Source organism: Aptenodytes patagonicus, chromosome 2 (genome assembly GCF_965638725.1).
Source record: "Aptenodytes patagonicus chromosome 2, bAptPat1.pri.cur, whole genome shotgun sequence".
Taxonomy (NCBI): Eukaryota; Metazoa; Chordata; class Aves; order Sphenisciformes; family Spheniscidae; genus Aptenodytes; species Aptenodytes patagonicus.
The window spans coordinates 44,069,576-44,096,144 of NC_134950.1; the positions used below are offsets into that span (position 1 = coordinate 44,069,576).

Sequence of the window (26,569 nt, forward strand, 5' to 3'; positions counted from 1 at the left end):
ATCCTATGTCTTGTCTCCTTGCTTTGAGAGAAAGTCTTTTACTATGTGCTATTACGATACTCCACCTATTTCGAGGCAGAAAAGGAAAAGAGAAAACAGAAGGAGGAAGTAGTAAAATTTCCCCGCAATGTAGGAAACATTTAGAGAGCGATGTAAAGGCCCATTCTCCCTCAAAACAACTTCATCATTTGAGAGCTGAGAGCAGCTATCCACCCTCCCTACTAAGTCAATCCCTTTTGTCTTTTTCTCTTGCATCAAACATACGAGGCGGAATCAAGAGAATACAAATAAATCTGTTCCTGTGTTTGATTTGCCAGAGCCTCTCCATAATCTGCAGGTGTACAAAGGTTGCTGGGAAAACTTGATATGGGCATACTGCATTTTGACAGAATCCATAGCCAGCAGCAGCATTCACAGGGATCTGGGATTTATGCTCCATTAAAGCTCTTATAATGCCAGCCTGGATAAAGAAGGACTGCGAACCCTCAAGTAACCTGCTAAGCAATCATGACTTTCAAACTCTTTTTGTTTGGCTAGGTGGTTGAACATCTTACTAGCTTTATCCAAAGAGAACAAGATTTCTGACCTTCAGAGTGACTTACTGTTTTGTTTTGTAACCTTTGTTATAGACCTTACCTAAGGACATTGATCTTATTCTGAAAATCACCAAACACCACTGAATTATGCCAATCAACTTTTTATGACTTTCCCTGAAGCCCACTTGCAGAGTGCAGCTTGTATAGAATATGAACACATGAACGCATAAAACATTGGCTCCCTAACGTCAGCACTGCTGCTTGCCTCTTATTCAGTAAATGTATACTATATGGAAAGTTTTCACTTCCACTGTAAGTGGGACTGCTTATCGCTACTATCTGCTCTACCATGTGAAATCCTCACTGCTACAGCTGCTGGGAGAATTTAAGGCAATTATTACTTTTTCTTCCAAGACTCTGCATCTCTGGAATTTTCTCTTATCAGCTCTAACCCTGATACTGTGTCATGATGGATTGACACAGAACTGAGTACAAGACACCTTTCCAAACCTCTTGTGATTGTTACCCTCCTACAAAGCTCAATCTTTTCACATGCAAGGTCTATGAGGTAACCAGTACAACACCACAAATTAAACTGTGAACAATCCTGGGATCAGTCCTGCTTGTCGTCTTTTTTACATAAGGCATAAAAGCACAATCTCTCACCTATCTCAGTTCCTCACTGGAATGTGCCCCTGGCTAAAGAAAAGATGGCTAGAGAGCAATTCAAGCTAAGATGATGCATAGTTAATTGGCAGAATAGTTCCTAAAAATGTTCTTCTCCTTTATATCTTCATAATTCGGAACGTCTGATCTCAACCTAAAAAAATCAGCACACACTCTTCAGGTCCTCCTGGACATCTTGACAGTGTGACGTTTCACAAGCTGATTAAGAATAAGCCACTCCTTTCTCCTCATAATCAATATATGGTGTCTAACTGCTCTTGACACACTCAGGCTCTCAGCAATCTGTGCATCTGTGCCCTCTTATTATAGCACAATAAAGAATGAAGCTGCACTGGAAAAAAACTTAGATTAGTAGTAAAATATAATCTATTTTCGGAACATAAGGTGAAATAGATATTTTGGCTGCCTCTCTGAACTGTGCACTTAGCAGAATGCAGAATCCAATTCCAAGTCACTCTTGCGAAAATCAAATTTCTCTGTGGGAAAGCCTTTACTTACCTGAGTTAATCAGTCTCCTCTTGTCAAAGTTACGTTGCCATGGAACAATAAAGCTGTTGGCTAAACTGTTTGATTGAATGCAAATGATTTAATTTTCACTGAAACTGGAATTAGATCGAGAGATCGGGACTCCTCCTACAGAAGGCAATTCACTCTTTCCAGAGCCAAATGCAAACATTGCTTTTTTACTTTAGTTTCTCCCATACAGTTCCCAGACACAGTTACACAGAATACACGGTTACAGTTAAATGTTCATAATGATACTTGTGTCAGTCTGTTTCTCTTTTCTGGTTAGGGAGAAACACAGAGATGGTATCTCAAATTTTAAATACTTCGGAGGTACTAGTGTATTGCAGTGATGGGGCTGTATGGTAGGTATAAAAATAGACAGCTGGGTGGGTAGTTTTTTATTAAAAATTTTTTACTAATTCAAGCAGATTTAGTCAACTGAATGCATATACCACATTTAGCTTCACTAACAGATTTGGAGTTTAAACCTGCATTATTTCTGGCTACTTCGGGAATACCCTGATGGATTTTGACCTGAAAATGCTTCCACTGACACTTCACAACACATTTTTCAACTTGATGATGTTTGCTAGGGGACCTGTCCCCATGTATTAAATGACAGTGACATTGGGATAAACAAAACAACACTTGAATCTCTTCTCAGAGGAATTCCTGGCTGATTTCAGGACAGAAAGTAGAAATACAAAGAAAATCAGAAATGGTTTATGAGCAGCATGTTTTTCTCAATTACTTATAAAGATCTAGTCCTTTCTGTAGATCACTGTCAGCCAATTCGTCTTCATTTTGTCTCACAGTTGGTAGTTTATATATACGATGAGGTCACTTGCTCACGTTTGCAGATTAAATTCAAACAGCAAAAACAATGGTGTAGAAAACAACTCTTACCTTTAAGGAATGCCTTCTTTAAATTGCCATCCTCTAAAACATGAGCAGAAGAAAAGATATGTGAACAAGCTTTATGATCTATTATATTATTTATTATTTATTTATTTCTACTTAAGTTACGTCTTATTCAGAAGGGTTCTTCAGTAATAACTAGGCATTAAGTATATACTATATTGTTATAACACGAATTTTCTTTAACAAAATACTTACTATTGGCAGTTAACTCCCTCTCAGTTTTCCCGTCATCTTGATATTCATCTAACCATCTTTCATTGCAAAAACAAAAATAAGATTAAGAACAATTAACAGTATATTACAAGTAATCTGACAATTACCTTCTCTCCCCAACAGTATTTTTTTAATACTTTTTTATCAAATTATGCCTTGAAACTACTTCCTAGGTCGAATTTTCTTTTATACATTCATCATAGTTGGCCTTATTCATATTAGGAGAATTTGGCTTACTCTGCTCCAGGCAAATAGGAATTTTCATAGTAGCTATATGAAGTACTATAGTACTATATGAAGTACATTATATGAAACACTAAGTATTTACAGGATCAGAGACTCAACTGTACATTTGGAGGGGTTATATAACCTGCAGTAGTTAGTTATATTCATTGTACTTAAAATGATATATAACCCCTGCAGGTCTGGAAGTTTCTAAAGCTTCTGTAGATCTGCAGCAATGAACTGAACTTCTCTTTTTACTTGCCTTTTCTTTTATACTGATGACTTTAAGGATCTTTCCTGCAATATCATTTCACTACAAACACACATCCATACTCCTTCAGTTGATCCCCCTTGCTGATATAATAACACTTTACAGCCTTTAAGAATCTCACTTATTTAAAAATAAATAAATATGTGCTCACTATCAACTTCTATTCTATTGGCTCCACGTTGATGTTGCATTTCTCTAAACCCAAGGGTCCATAATATATTTCACTTCTTGTATATAACAAAATTCTGTGAATAAATCTCATATGCATAAAGCCTAAACTCCACTGTATTTCAAGTATTGTTGCAATAAATAACTTGATTAATTTTTGTGAGCTATCTCCTCATTCCCTCCTAAGAAACAAAAGATCACTAGCAGTTTCTAAAAATAGAATGTAAACTTTGACACATTGCCAGCATACTGACACAGCAGGCTAACAATGACAGGACTCCTCTAGTTCTATATATAATGTCTCTAATCTTTTTCTAAGAGCTTAATAATTTTTTTTGACAAGGCAGTTTTATAGAGAGCCCAAGTGTCTTCATTAAGTATCCCTCTCTTTAAAGAAGCCTCATAAAATCTCCTTGTAATTAAAGAAACAATTGTCTCATTCATCTACTCTTCCAATAACCACCTTTAATGCACACCAAACAAATTTAAAAACCTAATAGCCAAAAAGGAAAATGAAACCAAAAACCTAATCATTGGAATAATAGTTCTGAGAGGAGTAAATGGTTCTTAGCTAGTCATTTCCAGGAACCTTGCAAACTGAAACCCTGTTTTTTTGTAAACAGGTAGGATTCCTAGAGGAGGAGAGCTGTCTTTGCTGAACCCCTAAAGATTTTCAAGACTTCGAGGCACAGTTCCCAAAATAACATGGAAAGTATTTCAGCCATGTAACCCAAACTTATAAATTCCAGAAACCACATACTGCAAAATATAATTAGCTGGAACTAAATTACAATTCTTCAAATTATTTCTATTGTATTAAATATACTAATATAGAAATAACACACACAAATCCTTACTTTCATCTATTGGCTTATTTTATGTTTTTTTTCTGTTATAGCCATATGATTCCATGCAATGACTGCTAAAAGTTCAGGTTGCAGTTGCCTCAGGTAATAAAAAAATTTAGAAAAATAGGTTGTTTAGTAATTGTTAGAACCGAGTCAAGCATTTTCGAATTTTGCCCACGGCAGCAAAATTCTAGACCTAGTAAGACAGACAAGTAGAGATTTACTAAATGAAAGGAAATATTGTAGCTCTCCTTTAGGAGAAAAGTTAAAGGTCTTTCCAAAGATTTCCAGCATGTATATAAGGTTTTCAGTGACTGAGAAAGAGAAACTGACCAAAATCAGTACAGCCAGACCTTTACACATAATATTTTTTAAAAGACTGAGAACTGAAAGCTTATTTATTTTGATATGGTCTCTGTATAATTTAGATAAAAGAAAGATCAATGCACCTTTTCTCCTATGCAACATTTGGTTTGGGGAATTAGGCTATGACTCCCTCCTATACCAATACAGCACCTTTGTTCTTTGTCTTCAGTGGCAAAATTTTGCAGCCCTTGTATGTTGAAAAGTTCGGGTATTGCTCACATATCTAGGTTGTGTGCACGTGTTTGTTCTGCAATTTTTCCTTAGGTTGCTGGCAGTGTAACAAATTCTTTTTATTCATGAATGGCATACCTATTACAAGGAAATGCAACCTCCTGAGCTTCCTTTCCTTCTTTTTGTTTGATGACAATCTTATCCAGGAACCATCCGTTACCTGTGTTGAAATTACAAAAGTTTATCATGTGAAATAATGCATTTTTTTAGAATAATTTTAAAGAAAAAAGCCTAGATTATCTTTTTCCAGCAGAAACACAGGTCATATTAAGACAGAGCTCAGCTAAATAGATAAGATATATTAACAGAATGAAAGCTTTATTATTCTGTGTACCTCTCTGAGGTACAATGTTAATTCTTCTCTGCTTTGCTCTGTTTTTATTTTAAGAGGGGTGGGATTTTTTCCCTTGGAGACAAGTATATGCATACATCTGTGAACTGCCAACACCATTCACATCCCAGCCTACATCTTTTAATTCCTTGTGATCAGGCACAAGGATGTTGGGGCAAATATGTTTATGCAGTTAACTGAGATCTGCATGAAAGCTGGAAATTTTGGTCCTCTCTGAGTGAACTTGTTATTGCATATATAAGAGTATTAATTAACAAATCATTAAGACTACTGCTCTCATTTGCAAATGGAGTGGGGCTGCAGCCTTGGGCTTTGCATGTCTAGGTGCCAGTAACTGGGAAAACTGAGGATCCAAGGATCCAGGGCCAGCGACTGGATAGACTGAGTGTCTAAGGCCAGCTACTGGAGGCCTTATACATCCATACTGTACATATATGTATATATTTGCCATTGATGGACTGTCATGCTGATCAGCTGGAGAGGGTAACAGGATAAGGCCATTGGTGCTGTTTGTGTCTGTGTGAGTGCTGAGCTCCTGTCTGTGTTGATCCGCATGGCCGGCCGTGTGCATACATACCTGTGTTTTATGAACGTGTTTGTGTGTGTGCCTACTGGGAACACATACTCAGCCTTGCTATTAGTGGGATCGGTGGGCATGGAGCTATGCAACCTCACTTCTGTCGGGCCACTGGATTCGTCCTCTCCCTAACAGCAGTAACCACTGCCACATCCATACTGATCTCTTAGGTTACTTTCAATAACCATCCTAGTGACTGGTACAGTTGTCCTGCAAAGCCCTTTTCAAATATCCTGTTCTCACTATGTCTGCGCCACTCACAACTTGTCATATTGCTCATGAGGTTTTGCCTGACTTGTACCATTATTTACCAGCACATTGTAGCAAAACAGTATGAGCGATGTTTCGGTCAGAAGCAGACAACTGTCCTATTTATTCTCATGCTCTGCCTCCCTGGCTGCATCTGAGTCAAGTCAGTAAAAGGCAGCAGTCTCTGTCCCATAGGGAGGGCTTCCCCAGGCAGTGCATGGAGCAGAATGGCATTTCCACTTCAAGATTTCAGGCCCAGGGCACATTAGGACACTCTGCAAACTTCTTCTGTCATCCTCCGCTACCTCAGATGCTCTTTCTTGGAACGAGCCTACTAGCCTGGCCAAGATTCACCAGCAATCAGGCAGGTCACTTCGAAACAGACCAAAAAAGATGAAAGGCGCTGCTTATGTAAATGTACACTTATGTATGGAAGGTTTCTGTGGAGGAGATCTGTTTCAGCAGATAAGACATAACATCTAGTGACTCACACCTGACCAATGCCAAAACCCTGGTGTCTAGGACAAAATTTCTTTTCTTTCCTCATTCACAGTGGCTGATCTATGCCCTGCAGTCTAGAAGCCCCCCCCAAAAGCATATGATCTATGATCCTTTCAAGACAGTCTCCAAATCAAGACTAAAGACCTTCTGCCCTACCACTTGGGCAAGTGATATGATTAGGAAAAAGGGCAGCCCCACCTCTAAAGGAACCCTCTTTCCTCTCTCTCAACCCCCAAAAGACTGGGTCTCTAGATGGCCTCTCTCCTGACTCACCATCCTTTTCCAGCTCTCAACCCCCCTGGTCACCTCAGGCCAGGCTTATCTGGGGCTGGTTTTGGATACAGTTCAAAAGAGGTCTGTGAGATCTGTCTGTGCTGAGTACAATGAACAATCATCTTAATTACCGAGGCATAAATTTTGTTATACATAGAATTCAATCCGTTGTCCTGTTTAGACAATCCTCCAAAAACACAGGTTTTGAACTCCGTTGTCAAAGAACAGCTTAAGATAGCTGAGTCTGGTTGCAGATCTGTAACGCTGATCCTGTGATATGGCTATGTTGCCTATTAAGGGAGAGATGAGGGAAGAGAGCATGGTATGGTGTCCTGGGGGACAGAGTGAAGGTAGGCTCCACCACACTGCCTTCTGTATTATGTCTTGGCCTACGAGGATGTGAAACTCTCAAATATACAATCATCTGTATTGCTGAAGGCAGCAAACTCTAGAGAACTGCAAAGATACAAGAATCAAGTTTACATCCCATACCAAGGCTGCAGTAATAACCCTGCTTCTGTAATAGTCACAGGTCTTCTCAGAGCCTTAGTGCAGACAGTCAGCAAGATGGGTGTTGCCTGAGGCCATTTCAGAACAGTAGGGTAAAAGTGCTTTTCTCATCTAGTATCAGTGTGGCCCTGAACTGCTTTAAAAATCCTTCTCTTCATTTGGCTTCTTTATAGCCACTAATCTGCAAACATATTTGCAGTATTTACATCTTCAGTGCTTTTAAATGCTAGCTTTCTCTTCATTTAAATCATTCCAGAGATGCACACCTCAAGGGCCTGTATCAAAAATTTGTCTCATCACAAAATTATCTCTTTTTTTTTCTGAAGAACCTACAAGATGAATGCAGCTCCACATTGGTTTGCCCAGATTAAATAAATAACTGAATCTTCTCCCATTGCCCAAAGCAGCAAGGACATTATGCTATAGCTACTCAAAATTTGTTGGATAGTAAAGCCGGTGTTGAATATCTTTAATTCTATTCTGGCCAGTCTTCACTCTTTGTCTAATGAAGGATTGTTTTACCTGTTTGAGCAATGTTTTCATGATTTTTCTATATGCAAATAAATAGCGCTTTTTTATAAACAAACTTGAAAAGAAAGAGTGGAAAGACAGTATTTGACATTAAACTTGTGTCTTTTTTGCTCTCCATTACCACTGTTTTTCACCGTCCCATCACAGTGACCAGTCTGAGGGAAGACTTTTTATCACTGCAAGACCTTCTGTCACATTTTGTATGAAGGATGCAATATAAATAAAGAACATGGTGTTTAAAAAGGACTTGAAAACAGATTGGTCTCTAGGAAGTTAAATCCTACCTGGACCAGCTCCATCATGGCTAATCAGAACTTTCTCCAAGTCTCCCAGTGAGACAGCCTTTATGTAGAAAATATCCATCTGTGGAACCATACAAAGAAAATGATAGGGGTCTTGGACACAGCTATTGCTTTGACCATAACAGTATAGAATAGTTTATTTTTTCTCTTTTTTTTTTGCAAAATGAATATAGGTGTCTTATATTAGTCCTGGCCAGTCAGTGAGGATCTTTCAAAGCTTTCTAAGGTGAATAACACTTTAAAATTACTCCACAGAGACAGCACTCGATTCCTTTGGCATGACACAAGGATCAGTTGCAAATAATTATTTGGTCATCTCTGTACTACATTTTCTAGCCCTATCTGCCTCACCAAGGCTGGAAAACATACTTGGGAATAAGGATTTAGAACTTGATTCTAAAATTCACAGTGATCTGTTCAGGAGAACAAAAATGTTATTGTTACCATTTTATCTGTATGTGCAATCAAAATAACCAAGACTACTCAAATTCTACTATGCAATGCTCTCAGTAAATGATTGATCCAGCAGATAAAAATTATTCATATGATGCAATTCTGTAAGAAATTTTTGATAAAGAAAATATGTGAGAAAGTGGCAAACTGCTTGACTAAAACTTGTAAATAAAAAGATATTTACACTTACTGAAGAAACAGTTTGCTAGCCATAATTTACTCTTATTGATCAGAAGTAACATTGTTTTCACTTCACCTGTCCATGTCGAAATTTTACATTATTATTCTTAGATCTATGGAGCTTCCTTTTGCCAGTATCTCCTCTTGTCCCAATGAGGTTGATAAAAACATTAGAATCTGTTTCAGCACCAAGTTTGGCACCCGTGTATACATGGACCTCATACACCAACACTAGAAGAAGAAAAAGCTTGAGATTATCCTTGTAGTTTGCACATGATTCAAAAGCTTTCCCATCAAAATTTTGCCAGAAGACTGTACTGACTTTCAAGTTTGGAAGTAGCAACAGTTATCCATGCATTTGTCACTTCCAGGTTCAAATCTTGTAATTCTCTGCACAAAAATATGAAAATACCAAGCTTAAAAAACCCACAATATGTTGAGTATAGCTGTGCATTGCTCAGCAAAGCAGCCCATCAAGCAAGTGTACTCTTGTGCTTCATTTTCTTCTCTCACTCCCTGTTGAGTACTCACGATTTCAGAATCTAATTTGCAAAGCCTTTCTTGACAAGTTATCTGGAGACCACCTAACTGTGCATAGTCATGGTCTCAAACAATATCTATGTTTCACTGGTACCAAGGCATTTTCAACCTCCAGATTTGTGCAAAACAGAATTTTCTGGGTGGCTAATCTTCATTTCATCTTAAAAGGAGAATAGCAATCATGAAATTTAGCGTTTTTAGATTTTCACCTCACATACAACAGTGGGCAAGTGCATGAATGGGCTCCCTCATCTATAAAAAGCGTACACTCAACTTGTTTTTGAAGGTTTCAACATTTGTCACTAGTGGATGCTAACACTTTTAAAAACAGTTCTCAGTTAAAATGTACTTACAACTTTTTAATGCCTCTCCTTCTAGTCTAGACCAAAGTCTTACATACAAAAAATATACACTTATCTTCAAAGAATTCTGGAATATAATTCAGAGTTACTGCATTAACATATTTTGCATCACACTAATATTATCTTTATAATTATCCAGATATGCAGACTTCTTTTAAAAAAAATTATTTGCAGTAATCACATACTATTTCATTTCAGTTTTTCTTATTACGACTTTTAAAAAAAGTTTTCCTGTTTACATCTTAATGGCAATTTTTCCGTGCAGTGTTTCTATTCTAATCACAGCTGGCCATTTTTGCTGCTATGTAGTAGATCACAGAGGAGATTACTGTTTCACTAATGGGTAATTTTAATAGTTCTTGGGAGTGAAGAAAGGTAGCAGAAGCCCTAACAAACACAATTAAACACTACTTTTAAGAAGGAACTAAGATCAAAACAGAAAATTATAACAAAATGCTTGAAACTGGACAATATTCTACAAAAACTAGTTAAAATACTATTACTCTTATACCACCAAATAGCTAGTAGAACCTGACATTTCCTTAAATTTTTAATTCACTGGACCCCAAGGCAGCTTATAAAAGTAAAACATCATATCATCCGCCATCACTGAAGAACAGCTATTTCTGATTCCCAGTGGAGAAGCTAAACAAGTAGTAATATAAAACTGCAGATACTTAAGGGAAAAAAATAGCCCCACATATATAGAAAGATAGGAAGGAAATATTAATGGATAGACTGCATGCTTAACCAAATTAGAATATTTCTTTTAATCTGTATAAAATTATCCTAAACTGGCAAAGACAGCATCTCCAACTCTTTATCACTATTACAACTGTGACTCAAAATAGGAGTGGTGTCCCTTGATCAGTTTTATTGTTTTCTGTAACTCCAAGCATTCACTGCAGCTCTCACATCTATGTATTAGTGTACCAACACTTAGCCTGTGACATAAAACTGATCTCAATAATACACACACATCTTCAAAAATTTGGCAGATCCTTATAAAAACTAGTTTCAAGGTTTTTAACATAAAAGCATCATGTTAAAGCAAATGGTAGATATGGATGGCAAGTACAAAGATAAATGGATCTGATAATTAGCATAATCAAGCTATATATCCAAATGACATTTTATATCATAACTCTTAGTATAATCATAACTGTGTGCAGACTCACAACAGGAGAATATAAGACAAGCAGGAAACTGTTCAAAGGACAGAGGATAAGGGGTGACAGCAAACTATGAAAGGAAACATGCAACAAAGCGAGAGCCACGCTGATCATGAAGGGGCAAATTCTTTCAGAGTGTGGAAGGAGAGAGGTCACATTTTCAAAAGAAAACCTAACAACTATATTCATCTGTGACCAGCCATTTGAACAATAGGGCTGGACTACCCATGAAGCAAGGCACTGGGGATTAGTAAGAGCAGGGACATATCAACATGAAGTCTTCTCCACGCTTTTACATTCTTATTTACGTTCCCAGTTTTGAAAAAGCAAAACATCTGCGGGAGCTAAGGAAAGGGTATAGACTGTTTATGTTATGACTGTTTATATACAAAGATTGGTATCTGTATTACTTACACCTACAAGTAATTTCCATGATCAAAACTGCAAAATTTAAGTAACTATAAGCACAATTTTAAAGCATATTCAAGGTTTTTTTTACGAAGCCCTTTAACAATAAACGATTAGAAGGAGAAAATACCAAGTTCTTTCATTTTTGGAAGGAGACCAAACCAAATGGATTAAGTACAGGACACACCAGAACAGAATACGAGATAATTGTAATACAACACAAAGATATTAACAGATAAATAAATGACAGCTCCTTTTGTAGCACTGTGCATCTCTGTGGTAACCAGAGAGATGATAATGATCTAATCAAATACAGCTTTCTATTGCTACAAACCTAAATAAATCAGTCTGAAGTAGAAAACATTCACATGTTGAAATGTAAAGAACTGGAAAATATTTTCCATAGCTCCTTGTGTCTAAACATCTCTCACCATCTGGAAAACGTTAGGTCTGGCATTTATTTAGGCTACACAATCTGCATTATTTATAAAGGAACCTTCCTAACAAAAAGACCGACCAGTCTTTAAATGCTTTAAATTTTTGTACAAATTAACAATATGGGCTGCTATATTAGGATAATAAATGGAATGTTCATTTCCCTTGAGTATATATTACAATGCATTTTATAGGAAACACACAAAAAATTAAGCAATGAAAATATTCTCCAAAACACGCTGTACATGCCTACTTAGAACACGCCATTATGGAGAAATGCTTGGACATTCAGATAAACATTCACTAAATAGATTGTGAAGGTTAAGCCTTTTCTGTACAAATGGAAACCTAGGCACAGACCAGCGTGAGTGGATGCAAATTTTTCCAACTTTGTCAAGCCGTTCCTCTAGATTGCAGAACAGCTACAAAAGGTGCTAGTGTTAATGGCTGCTCCTGAGCTACAGATTGCTTAAATGTAAGAACAAGAAGGATGATGCCACTCTGTAACAGATAAGACAAGGTCTATCAGTAGTTTGATGAGCACAGGGGACAGATACAACCAAATCTGGAGAACGAACTTACCGGTCGAATGTACTGCTGAGACAGCAAGAGTCACCATATTGTGGCTTTCTGTATATTGTTCACAAAACACAGGTTTTTGTGTATAGAGTAAAATAAAAAAACCCTACAAATATGTTCAGCCTCTGTGACTCTGGTTTAATTACCTTTGAGAAACTGACCTACTCCAAGGCCCCCACTGCTGCCACATCTGAAATGGAGACTGCTTCACTGCAGTAAGAAAAAGCCATCCCCAAACTCTGAGAATTGGAACTCCATGGCCCGATCCTCTATTCTGTAGTAGCAATTTCATTTAACTATATGCTGATTTAGTGAAACTACACTAGCTGAAAACTGGGGTGACAAAGCAGAGAGGTAGGCCCATAGGCAAAAAAAGGAAAGAAGAAGTTGAAAATTATATCACAAAACCAACCACTGAACAGAAGTCAGGGAATAATGTTTCAGCATTACGAGGGACCTGTTAGACTCACATCTAGCCATCCATCTAATGTGGGGCACATCAAAGTAATAGAAGAAATATCTTGAAAAATACAATAACTTTGATAAAGGATATAAGAGGATTAATTAATACAAAATAGCAGGAAAAAAATCTCAGCTAGCACTCACTAAAAAAGAAAATGACCTTTCAGAAAATCAGTGATTGAAATCTTCAAATTGCTAACAGAGTAACTTTAGATAAGCTCTACAATCAAACAGAAAACTCTGGGACATGGATGCATGGATGAAACAGTTGAAAAAAGGGAGGTAAAATGTTTTTAGGCAGAGGTAGGGAGCTTCTAAAAGACTCCATGAAAGACAGACATTAAAACAGTATAATGACTATGTTAAAAAAAAAATGGCACATCAAAAGTATCAAAAATACTATAGGAGTCACTGAGCAGTCAAGTGTACAAGTACCAAATTTACACTTGCTCAGTCCATAAAAATGCTACTACTGCTACCTCTTGAGATGTTAGCATGAGACTTCAGATGGTTTTTTGAGTCCCAACTCCAGCTTCTGGCATCTATTGATAACATGAGAGCATGAACTACCTGGAATAAAGGGGAAGAGAGAAAGGAAGTTTTGTTTCTCTGGTTATGAAGAAAAGGTAACCTAAGGGCATACTAAGGGCAACACAATGCAAGTCAGAGAACCCTTTTTTCCAGACTTCTTATCCTGGGCACCTGAATCAGGGTTTCCAGTATAGAAGGTTGGTATATTCCTGGTCATTCACCAATGGTAAGTGTTAGTTTGGCCCCAATCTGCAAGCACAGTCTGTAATACTCATTTCCTTTGACGATGTACAGAATTCAGTGACATGACATTTGCCTTTGGAAAATACAAACAGTAAGCAAGCATCACAGGTTGCTTTGCATTAAAGACTACTTTAATATTTTGGTATGTTTTGGGAGAAGAAGAAAATAATCCTAATAGAACTAAAGAAGAATTTATTGGTGAGAATAAGAAAATGAAGGTTTTCACTGCAGAAATATTGGTCTTTTTCTGCTGACTAAGTATAAACTACTGTCCCATTGTCAGTTCTTTTCAAATTCTACTAAAAGAAAAGTAGAGTTATTGTTTTAGAATTCTAGTTAAGCACAGATGAATTCAAGATAAATATACTTACTACTTATTACTCAAAGTACATTAGATAAGCTTCCTCCGCATTACAGTTACCTGAGCCTAATGACACTGGTGTGCCTACAGCAGCACATTAGTTTGAATCAAGAAACTGAGTCCCCTGGTTGGCCCTCCTTACTTCTTTCTGGTATGCAGCATGGAGTGGCTTTAAAGCAAAAAACTAGATTCTTTTTGGATGAAACTAGACCAGAGGATATGTTCCAGGAACACAATGATGATGATCTTGCCACAAATTGGCAGTCGGTCTGTGGGAACAGACTAGAACAAGCCCAGAGTAACTTACCCCTAAATGCACATAATGAGGACATCAGACCCTTAGCTCATTGGATTTTTAGCACCAACCACTTCACTGTGCAAATCAACTCCCATCAGGCCACTAGTGTAAACAGACAAATTGGCCAAAGAACACAAAATTTGGAGAGGTGGTAAATGATATACAACATTAAAATTGTCAAACTGTTTCTATTCAGTCCTCCCTTAACGATAGCGATCCAAGATATTAGAACAGTATTACACAGTACTGCTCCAGGTTCTGCCTTTTTTCCACCTGATGTGCCTGCTTGAATCATAGAATCATAGAATCATTAAGGTGGAAAAGACCTCTAAGGTCATCGAGTCCAACCGTCAACCCAACACCACCATGCCCACTAAACCAGGTCCCTAAGAGCCTCATCTACATGTCTTTTAAATACCTCCAGGGATGGTGACTCAACCACTTCCCTGGGCAGCCTCTTCCAATGTTTAACCACTCTTTCAGTAAAGAATGAAACGGTCATTTTGGCTTGATTTGTTAAACAGCAGGATTGAATCTCTGTCACATGGTTTTATCATTTGGTATTTACCACCCGGTTTGAACAAATAGTGTTTGGCATTTTGCCATGACAGAAGGGTAAAGAATCAGATTGGTGCAGCATTAAGGCTAAAAGGGAACAATTTCTTAATGGCTGATAGTGGTTAAGAGGCACGGTCTTCCTCAGAAGTGGTGCATGTATTATTTGAGAAGACATAAATATAAAAACACTATCAGGTGAAGACCTTTCAATTAGAATTACAGTTCTCAGGCCTTCTAATCTCCACTTCCATTTAATCCTGTTATTTGGAGCAATATTCTAAAAAATACATGGGAATATTCTTTATAACATGTAAGAAAAAGTTCAGCTTTGAAACAACTCACTTACTAATCAATTTTACAACAGGAAAGAGAAGCTTGACTATTTACCTAAGTAGTTGGTGCCTCTTGAGTGATTAAACAGGGATGCAAATTTTGTAGAGATAATGCTTGAGCCATTACTATTTGCTTGGGTCATCTTTTGCCCTATTTCAGTCAGTGGGCACATTCTAACCTTTCTGTATTTGCCTGCACTTTTCTCCAAGTGGAAAAGAAATCTAAATCTTTTGAGCTGGAATTTTTCCTGCCTCAGCCTCAATATTTGTCTTTTACCTCAAATCAGTACAGTTATTCCTTCAATTATGTGAACAAAAACAGGGCAGAATTCACCATTTATATTCTCATTTGAATTTTATGTTCACCTAAACAGAACGGTATGAAAATTCAACACTTCTTGTATCAGGCACCCCTTTAGATCAAAACTTCAGCCATATCTGAAGACAATCCATGTTAGGTTGTGTGATAAAGGTCTTCTGCATACTCACAAAGGAGCATAGACAGTCATTGGCAGGGGGGAGCCCAAATAACACCCTGGTCTGGCTTCTCCCAGGCCCATCACAGGAGCCATCAGCCCATCTCCACAAGCACAGGGGCACAAGGACAGGTGGGAACCCATACCAAGGACTCAGAGGAAGGGACACCCTCTCCCGGCCCTTGCAAGGGCTGTCCCAAGAGAGTCTCAGTCCCAGTGTCCAGGCATGAAGCCCATCACGATGAGTCAATTCTGGAGTATCTATCAGACTGCTGGGATTTGCTGCTTACGGGAGTGGAACACAATATGGAACAGAGGGGAAGAGCATGTCAGGATTGCACAGGACCTATTATGGGGTGTTTAGGGGAGGAACCAAAGGAGGGAAAGGGATGGATCTAGGTGATTTGGGGAGGAACAAGTGTGGGAAAATAGAGGGATCAGGCCATCAAGAGGGCTGGACACAGTTAACAGTTTGCTGCTTAGTACGGTTGTCTGGCTGTGTCCTGCACCTGGTCAGTGCAGTCTGTCCCATTTTCTTATTAATTTGCTTTCTAACTCTTTTCCTGGGTGAAGGACTCTCTGTTCTCTGTGTGTGTATGCATGTGTGGGTATGGGGTCCGAGTGCCAGCAACTAGACTGGGACCCAGTTGGGAACCTGCATGAGAGCAAATGGAGAGGCTGGAGGGAATGAAATTAAGTGTCAGTGACTGGAGTGGGACCAGGGGTCAGAGGCCCATATCTCTAAGGGCGAGACCACATGAGCAGCTGACTGTTGGAGGGACCAGGGGAGTCCTGGCCAGCTGCCAGAGATACCATGGGGTATGGGTGTCTCTAGGGGTGAGACCTGCTGAGGTGCACGTGTGTCTCTAAGGGTGAGACAGCTCTGTGTGTGCGTGTGTGTGAGTGTGAGATGGTCTGTACCAGCAGCTGGAGCGGGGCTGCAGCCTCAGGGGCTCATATGCCCAGGTACCAGCAACCTGGGAGACTGGGATCCAGGGGCAGCTGCTGAGCAGACGGAGTGTGTGAGCCCAGCTGCTGGAAGCATCCACTTTGTACATATGCATACACATATATATTCCTACTAGTGGACCTCCATCCTGCTCAGCCAGAGAGGGGAATGGGATGAGGCTGTGTGTGCTGTCTGTGTTTGTGCAACTGCTCTGTGTGTCTGGGTTATCTGTGCAGTTGACCATATATATATATGTGGTATATACATGTGCTCTCCCTGTGTGTGCTGACCGGGAACACATGCTCAGCCTTGCCGCTGGTTGGACCTGGGGCCATGCAGCTGCAGCAGCCTCACCTACACTGAGCTGCCAGATCTGGTCTGATTCCCCTAACACTCCTGTTTTGTTATGATGTTATAAAGCTAAGTCAAAATCATTCAGAATAAAGCTTCTATCTTATTTTCATTGAGTGACACTTAAGATTTACCCAGTTCAGGACATGATCACTAATTTCCAATACGTATTACTTAGAAAATAGTTGAACAATTTTTCTTTGATTTTGTGCATCACAACATAACTAGGGGATGAAACCACATCAAAACAGCACAAATAAACAATCCAATACTTGTAAAGTTTGGTAAACTAAAAATATCTGGAACTGCCAGAAAAAAGTGAGACTGGGTAGAAGAATCACAGAAAAAAACAGGTTGGAGCAGACCTCCAGGGATCATCTGGTTCAACAGCATGCTCAATGCAGGGACAACTTCAAAGGCAGATCAGGTGAAGTTTCTTAAATCTCCAGGGCTGGAAAAGCAAAGGAGAAGATGGAATAGGAAGAGAAAAAGCAGCCACAGACCTAGAAGCCTTGGCAGTGGGGAAAAAATAAGAAATGAAGGGAAGACAAAGGCAGACATACATTGGAGGCATAAGAAAACTTAGTTACATATGGAAGTTGAGACTGGTGTGATGGAGAGATTGAGAAAGAACTGAAAGCATCACTTGGAGCAGGAGACCAGATTAGTGTCAGCTTTTTGAAGTGGCTGAGGTACAGTCAGAAAAACTAAGGGGTGTTACAAAAGTGAGAAATTTGGATGGAAAAGAAGGGATTTCAGAGAGGAAGGTAAAGAAAAACTGACAGAATCGGGAAATAACTTAGGATTTGAAGAGAAGCTAGAAAAAAGAAAGACAAGGAATCAAAAATCAGCTCCAAGGTTTTGGGTCCCTATTGGGTGCATAGTAGAGTTTGGCTGGAGAAAGGGATAAAAAGGGTAAGGAAAAAATTACCCTTTCTTCTAAGAGAGAAGTTGAGCAATAAAGTGTTAAAGAACAGCAGCTAAAAAACCCAGTGCCTTCTGAGCTTAGTTTATATTAGTTCATTTTGTTTAAAGTTTCCAGCACATCACTTTTATAGTTAAGCAAATTTAAAACCACTAGAAGATACCAGATTGAATTGAAAGTACAGGATACAAATTACTAAATCATATCAGATTATCATTAAGTAATAAGTAGTACATCATTTGTTCTGCTGGAGAAAGTGACTTGATGTGGTTTGTCCAGTACTTGTAAGCAATTAGCTTTTAAATGGGAAATGCAAATGGACAGTGTTTCATTTGTTTGTTCTTGAGAAACTAAATAGGAAATCCTTGGGAGGCCTTGCTGAGTTTATATTGATGTTCAATTTAAATGTGCCTAAAATCAATAATTAATTTGTAAAACTTACAATTTCATGAAATTTCCTAATCCTTTCTAATGTGTCTTTTCTTACAAACTTGAGACATATATTTTAGTAAAGATAATGTTCCTGCAAAAGCAAGGAAAGATGCAGTAATATAATGATTAAAAAGTGAATAAATGTGCTGTTTTAAACATATTCCCAGCCTTTGATAGAACTGACTTGATTTTTCACATACAAGTACATAAATGGAGTGCACCTACCAGAATATTAGTACTTTTCTATGAATGGGTATTTCAGACTGCATAAGGCAGATTTGAGTTATTTATGTTGAATTAATTGTTCATACAACTTAATTGGCTTCTGCACTATTTTTCTATTGGACCAGTATACAATATTTACATCACTGTAAGAAGTGGCATATGGTACTGTGGTATATATTAATGATCATAGGGCCTGGTTCATCCTGATCAGTCCCAGTTTTTGAAATCTCTTATTGAAGTCACTAAATACTCTGCAGAATCATTTAAAAAAAAAAAAAAAAAAGCAGAGGGGAAATGTGAGCTAGCACATACATGTTTCTCGGCTTCTTCTGGCCTCTGTAATAGAGATCAGTAGTCCTCTTTGGCCTTAAAACCCATCAAAAATATTCACACATCACCAGTCTTGATGTTTTTTTCAGAGAATTATATTCTTTTGAGTTGAGGTTTTCAACTTGTTTGATATTTTCTTCTGAAATTATTTGATTCTCACTAAGTGCATGATGACCCTTTTTTATGTTATCACTGATTCCTTACAATATTCACTCCTTTTGTTTTGAATACAGTTTGCCTGAATGATAACACCTATCTACACAAGACCTACCACTGTCAGACAGTATTGTCTATCAGCTGTATCGCTGTCATTCTGTTAACATAAAGGAAATTCTATAAAAAAACCTATCATGCTAAATGATTATACTGGCTCCCTATTCCTTCATAGAGGTCCAGGACTTTTTAAATAATAACTCTATATGATGGGCTATTTCCCGCTTCACTTGAAGAGAACAAAGTGTGTCAATGCTGCGGTAAATTTTGAAGTACCAAAGTTCCACCCTGCAGCTAACAATTTCTATGTGAATGGCTGTGACTTGAGTCTGATTTGGAAAACACGTGTGTGATGATTCAGATCACGGATTTCTGGTAAAGAATATTTTATGCAGCCCAAGAAAGGATGATATCAAACTTGCTAAAAGGAACTGGAGGTCACATAACATTACATACCTTGACATGCCTTGATTTTCTGTCTGATGTCTTGCTCTAAAAAGCAGTATTTGCAGGTGATTTAGGGGCACTCTGAGAGATCAAGAATTTTATAGGGGTAACATGCCCTGGCCACAGCTATTTTTCTGATTTTGGGGAGGAAAGGAGTGGGGTAAAATGATCACTTCCCACTTCCGTGGAACTAGAAAGTATCTAGAAGGGTTTTCTTCATGGTTATCTGGCTTTTGGGCAGTCTGCCCTGGAAGAAACATGAAAAACTGTCATATATTCACATGATATAGCTAGTGAACACATGATCTAAAATACTGAGCACATACATGGCAAAAGCTCCTTTGTGGGGTTTCTTATTGCCACTTCTCTCCACGTATCACCTTCACCCTTGTCTTCTGCAAGCCAGCACTCTATGGGGAGACAAATCTCTTCATCAGAAAGAGGGACTACTCTTTCAAGTCTGACTTCCTCCAGGTACCAACTGGGATCATTTCCAGTGTTGTCGTGGCCAATGCGGATTTTATATAGCTGCCCAAGATCTCTGAGATTAATCTGTAATGACAAAAAAAAAATTCCCGGATTTTAATAGCAAATTATAACGTTGTCTTTTAGCAATCCTTCTTATACTGGGCATGCAAGCAAAATGTGCAGCTAACATAACCTAGAGGTGGGTTTTTTTAGAAAATAAAGCCTTAATATACAATGAATCCCAGAGCAATCAAGCAAAAGCATATGGAGTAGTCTGCAAGCATAATTTTATTGACTTCAGTACCGTATTATTTAAAGTGACTAAAGGGCTCAAAAAATTCAGTCTGTTTTTAGATCTCTTGACAGAATCTGGTTTGTAGTATTATAATGTAAACCTCTATTTCTAGACAAATACTGTAACAAGCAGAAGTACCTTCAGTCATTGCTGCCTGAAATAATATATTTTGAAGTCCATGCAGTTACCATCAGCAGAGCCCTATTAACTATTTCTACCACTTATCAGTCTGCTATGGTCCACTTCTCTCTTCATCTTCTATTTTTATGTCCATTGGTGTCAGGGTTAACTGTTTCTGCTGCAGCACTGCAGCAAATTTAAACAATAAAACATGACTATGTCACATTGAATACTGCAGCCCTGAAATAAAAGCCACTTTAGTTAGGGCTGCAGAAGTTTTTTGAGCAATGCTGATGGCAGGAACCTAAGCACAAAAGCAGGGTTAACCACTTTCATTTTCAGTGATGTGTTTCAAAGCTCATGGTACTGGGAAAAAAATCACAGAGAAAAAAGAACAAAAAATAGTTGTTTCTTTTACCATTATACCAATTTTGTACTGTTTAGCATCAAAACAAAAAGCAAACAAACAAAAAACGGATTGACAAACAATTAACACCAACATTGCCCCAGTAGTCCGAATCACCAAAAAGGATGAACTAAGATTTGTGTTTGAAGGTCCATTGCATCTGTTCTGGAAGGTAATATTACTAAGTCTGCCCCAGCGTGAGAGTTTCCCCATCAATGTTTTTTGCTAAGAAATACTACAAGGTAATGCTCCTTTTCTCTGTGGAGCTAGGAAATGTCAGAGACATTAGAGACATATCCCTTTCATTCTTTTGTTGAAATGTTTTCCTAGGCAATGACACAGGCTAGTGTAACACTGACATTTCTTGGTCATGTGGCCCATCACAGAAGAAAGTCTTGCAGCCCTAATTGATCACCATTTCCTTGCATCCCTGAGGCAAGTCTGGCACAACTCAGTCTCATAGGATGATATCATGACACATACGCTAATGGTATAAAGTCTGAATAGAGTCACACTTATGGCCGAAGTAGTAGGTTTTCCTATATTAACACAGTATGTTAAAGTAAGAGGTACTAACTGAAGGTATAATTATAACATTAATGCAATAAAACCATGTATATCAAAAATATGCTGCTAATACAGCAGAATTACAGCAGTAGACAAAAAGCTCTCTGAAACTAACCACAAATGTAGCCAGGACACAGGCTAAGTTGCCATAATAACCCTGTCACCCAACTACAAAGCGGAGACCTCTGCAGTGGGCAAGTGACTGCTAAGGTTGCCTTGCAAATAAATATAACAATATATTAGAATTCTCACCCTTTATTCTCACCCTGAATAAAGTATAGCATTGGTGAACAACAAAGGTGATGCTTTCCTGAGATCTAGGCACTGGCTGCTATTTGTGGTGCAGAAGTGTTAAAGGGCAATTTAGTAAATAAAACATTGGAACCTTGTGACCTCATGCCCATGATTAAATTCTGGCATAACCCCTCTTGAAAGAGGAGCGTCAAAGCCATCTTTGCATATAGTATACATTACCATGACTCTCGGGAAGGACCAGGAAACTCTGTCAAAGAGCCTCTTTTGTCTTCTGAAGCATCTAATCAGTCATTTGGCTGTGAAGCAAACTGAAATATTATTGATAAAAAAAATCCTGCATATCTATAGTGGGTATCATATGAGTTGGCTGAAAAGTGAAGCCATAACTTTCTTAATTATATTAATTTTATTTATCATATTATGCTAAAGTGTGGTTTTTTCGGAAAGTCTAAGATGGGAGATATGTTTCCAAGTGAACCTGCAGAGGGTTTCAACATTGTATCATAGAACCATAGAATAGTTTGGGTTGGAAGGGACCTCTAAAGGTCATCTAGTCCAACCCCCCAGCCATGGGCAGGGACGTCTTCAACTAGATCAGCTTGCTCAGAGCCCCGTCCAGCCTGACCTGGAATGTTTCCAGGGATGGGGCATCCACCACCTCTCTGGGCAACCTCTTCCAGTGTTTCACTACCCTCAGCGTAAAACATTTCTTCCTTCTATCTAGTTTAAATCTACCCCCCTTTAGTTTAAAGCCATTCCCCCTTGTCCTGTCGCAACAGGCCCTGCTAAAAAGTTTGCCCCCATCTTTTTTATAAGCCCCCTTTAAGTACTGAAAGGCTGCAATAAGGTCTCCCCGGAGCCTTCTCTCCTCCAGGCTGAACAACCCCAACTCTCTCAGCCTTTCTTCATAGGAGAGGTGTTCCATCCCCCGATCATTTTTGTGACCCTCCTCTGGACCCGCTCCAACAGGTCCGTGTCTTTCTTGTGCTGAGGGCTCCAGAGCTGGACGCAGTACTCCAGGTGGGGTCTCACCAGAGCAGAGTAGAGGGGCAGAATCACCTCCCTCGACCTGCTGGCCACATTGTAGCTGAAGTTTGGCAGACCACTGGTACAACTGGAGAGAAGAGCTCACAAAAATAAGCAGAGGTAGGATAGCGACCAAGAGGGGGGGGGGGAATAAGAAACAATTTGAAAAAGAAGGAGAGGGAAATGATGAAACCCATTCATCACCATATCACCATGCAGGGACTTCCTGTTACTGGATAAGCAACACAGCAATTCATCAAACTTAATCAAATGGAGTTTCAAGAAAATTCAGTACAGAAGAGAAAGCTCTGTCCAGCCTGCTAAGTTTCTCCAGGAGATGTTCCTAGTTGTAAGCAGTTCAATTAGATTCACTAAAGTCCTGTTTAACATCTCTAAACATTCCTGCGTTTGTGTCTTTCTATACTTCCTGCCCCTCCCTAACATTCACACCCTAAAAGATGACACAATATAAGAAAATTAAGGAAGTTATGCCCATGTACTAAGTGGGAATTTGTCCAAAGTGTCAAGTCAAATGTATTTGCTTGCTTTCGATTACAGGGAGGAAGAGTATAAAGCATCCCTGTCTACTTGACACAAATTATGAGTTTTTTGGAATGGTAAACTATGCAGGACATATAGATAATGGCATATTTCTGAGACTGAAAGGTCTCAAAAATAATTAAAAACACAGAACACTGCTAGACTAATAACATGCTTAATAATACTTCTGTTTCTGACTCATTATTTATGGGTCTTGGGTCTTGGGGAAAAAAAATAATGTTTAGTCTTGGGTGGAAATTAAGGCAAATTAACTGTATATAATGTTCTGGAAGACATATAATACAATTACAAATTTAGTTTCAGCTCCTGTTGTAGTTTGGGGGTTGGAACAATTCATCTTGCTTTCAGATCAGATATCACATTGGTCTCTCAGTGGTATTGACTTGTTAACACGTTACTTTTTGCCAATCGGAATCCTCTCAAATGTATGTCAAATTTTGCTCTTGCAGTGAAATACTGATGAAAATACTCTCATAACATGGCAGAGCTAACTATATTGTTTTGCCAACATAAACACTGTTTCTCGAGGTTGTTCCTTCATTTCCAGTATTGACTAAATTGCCTTAAATGTCTGCATGACTTGAACACAACCTGGCATTTATAAATCTACTTTTGCAGCCAGAACATTCTATAGAAAGTTGTAGAGCAAAGTTGACTTTGTTGCCCTCATAAACAACATGCTTACAAACACCTTAGTCTAGCTGTTCTGTATTCTGGCTGCAAAAGTAACATTCCATTTTACATGCAAACAGCCTTTCTGACAGAACTGCAATAAATGGCCGTGCAAAGAAGAAAAGATAGGTCCCAGGACTAAAGTATCACTCTGGAAATCAGAAAACTAGATTCTATTCCTCTATCTGCTTTAGGTTTCCTGACGAACATTACATAATTCACAAGCCCTCTTTGCTTCACTTTCTCAACTGTACAACAAGGACAACACTTACATGTCTCTCACAGGAACATTGTAAAGCTCTCTTCATAAATTTTGAGATCCTCAGAAGAAGACACAAGTCCAAAATTCTGTATTTTTTCTAAAATTTTCTGTTCATTTTGGATTAGTTGCTATTTTTCCATAACTCAATTGACAGATCAAAAATCATCAGTTGTAATTCTCCTAGCTAACTTTGTAAAGCTAGTGGTTTTGCTCAAGGATAATGTGATCTCACTTATAGTTACCTAGTCTCTCATACAGTCATGCAATTTCTGTTGCCACTAGCAGAAGTTGTGCAGACAGAATAAGGGAGGAATAGCAACAAGCTGCTCAGCAAATACGTTGTAAATCTACTGAAGAATGTGGTCAATATAATAAGGACATTCCTCCACTACACTGTAACTGGATGTTGCAGGTACTCAAACTTCCTAAACAACAAGGACACACAGAGATAGAAGACTGATGTATTTTGGGACAGGTCTACACTGCCCTGAACAAGCTTGCTAGAGTCCTAGCAACCATACACCTGAGTTAGCACAATAGTCCCTCAGGCTGGCCAGTCCTGCTTCTCAAGGCACACTGCTGCTGCTGAACACTGAACAGCAGTGTGGCAGCAAAAGTAGCAGCTTGAGGCTAATCTTTGCTGGCCTCTGCAACAGAGCATTGACAAAATCATCAGACATCTAATCCTCAACCAAAGCACATGGTCAAAGCATTGCGGAGGTTCAAATGTCTGTTTATTAAAAATATTAAAAATTGGTTTGCAAAGTTCCTTTCTCCCTGTAAATTCTTTAGCTTGATATGGTAGAGTTTGGACATGGATGGAAATTCAAAGTCATAAAATTTAAGAGAACAGTTTCGGGGTATGAAGCTGCCATTCTGGTGTGGCTTACATCAGCCATGTATAGAACATAAATAAGACCTAAACTCCTGCAGAGGTAACAAACAAGGTCATGGAAACACAGATATCTCATTGAGGTAAAGGAATCTAGACTTCATAAACATCAGATATACTGATCTTCTTAGGGATTGCCTATTAGAGAGGTCTTCTGACAAATGCCAACCTCACGCTCTTCCCAGCAAAAAGTTTTACAAAACACTTGAATCATCATCTACAGTTCACTTGTTGGTTGACTGTGAAACTTCTTCTGATGCGTCAACAAATTCTTTGATAAGCTCTAAAGGGGATGGACCTCATACAGACCCTGCTTATGTGAGAGATTGCCAGCACTTATTAACCTTAATGGTATCACTATGAGTACAATGATAGTAGTAATTCTATTGTCTTTGTAGTATTTTTCTTCACTGTTACAAGCAATAATATTAACAGTCATTATATTTTATAGTATCAGTACCAATACATATTATTGAAAAAACTGTCTACCACTTTTAAAAGGGCCACGTTTTCAAACAGAGGTAGCTCTGCCTTAGCCACACCCGTATTCTAAATGTTTGCAAGCAGTTAAACAAGATTAACCTGCTAATCAATACAACTATATGCTTTGCTCATTGCTACTATTTATTTTTTGTACAAGCATAGGACTACATTCTCTTCTTAACAAAGGCAATGGGAACATTTTCATTAAACCATGCATTAGAAAACTTGGCCTTACTTTTTGAAATTGAAGCTTAACAAAGCTCATATTTTACAGTTTGTCTCTAAGCATAAATTGAAATCCAGGTTTATCAGCAAGTTCTTCCTAAAGAGGATGCAAGGACTAAATTTTAATTCTGTTTCTAAATGAGCTATGCAAATACTCTTTTCAGTCCCTAGCAAACCTATGATATTTTGAGTGGAATCAGTATGACCTATTTTCATGTACTTAAGACGTTTAACTAAGTGAAAAGTGAAGTAAGAGTTCCTTAGCTTAACAAGAGACTGTTCAATGGAAAGATACTTCAGTAAAAGGATGGAAAGAATATACGTAATGACCCCATTTCTCTTTTATATACTGGAATAAGCAAAATAATGTCACTGTACTCCTGTTGTACAGAAAGTATCCTGCACTCTCTTCAAAATGAGCTCAGGCTAGCATGAAAATCATTTGGATAAGTCAACACTTCAGAAGCAGCTACACCAAAATCCCAATGTCTAACACAACTACTAGAGGTTATGCTTGACAGACAGTTATTAATTTCATGTAAGGCCACCTCATTAGCAGAATTTCAGAGAAGTCATGTGCAGCAGCTGGATTCCCAAAAGAAAGAGAAATCATTGACTGCATTAGTTTAACTTCTACGGCATCTGCATATAATGGAGAAATCTTTAGAAGTAGAAGATATTTTTAAATTATGAGATTGCAGCTGGTAAATGTTGCCAAAAATACCATAACTAATGTACCAGTAAAGTACCCAGAGTCCATCCATAGTGCTTGCATTTTCCAGATGTCTGAATTCAGCCAATTTGTTA

At 38.3% G+C, this 26,569-nt stretch overlaps 1 protein-coding gene across 1 annotated transcript in view; it reads right to left on the minus strand.

Annotated features, from left to right (window-relative positions):
• RP1 (RP1 axonemal microtubule associated) overlaps positions 1–26,569 on the minus strand; it is a 184,009-nt gene that overhangs the window by 83,395 nt on the left and 74,045 nt on the right. The window contains exons 24-29 of the mRNA XM_076328953.1: positions 19,857–20,082; positions 8,978–9,132; positions 8,251–8,329; positions 5,052–5,133; positions 2,847–2,902; positions 2,637–2,669 (exon numbers count right to left, since the gene is read on the minus strand). Coding sequence (XP_076185068.1) covers positions 2,637–2,669; positions 2,847–2,902; positions 5,052–5,133; positions 8,251–8,329; positions 8,978–9,132; positions 19,857–20,082 — 631 coding nt within the window. The remainder of the gene's footprint in view (positions 1–2,636; positions 2,670–2,846; positions 2,903–5,051; positions 5,134–8,250; positions 8,330–8,977; positions 9,133–19,856; positions 20,083–26,569) is intronic.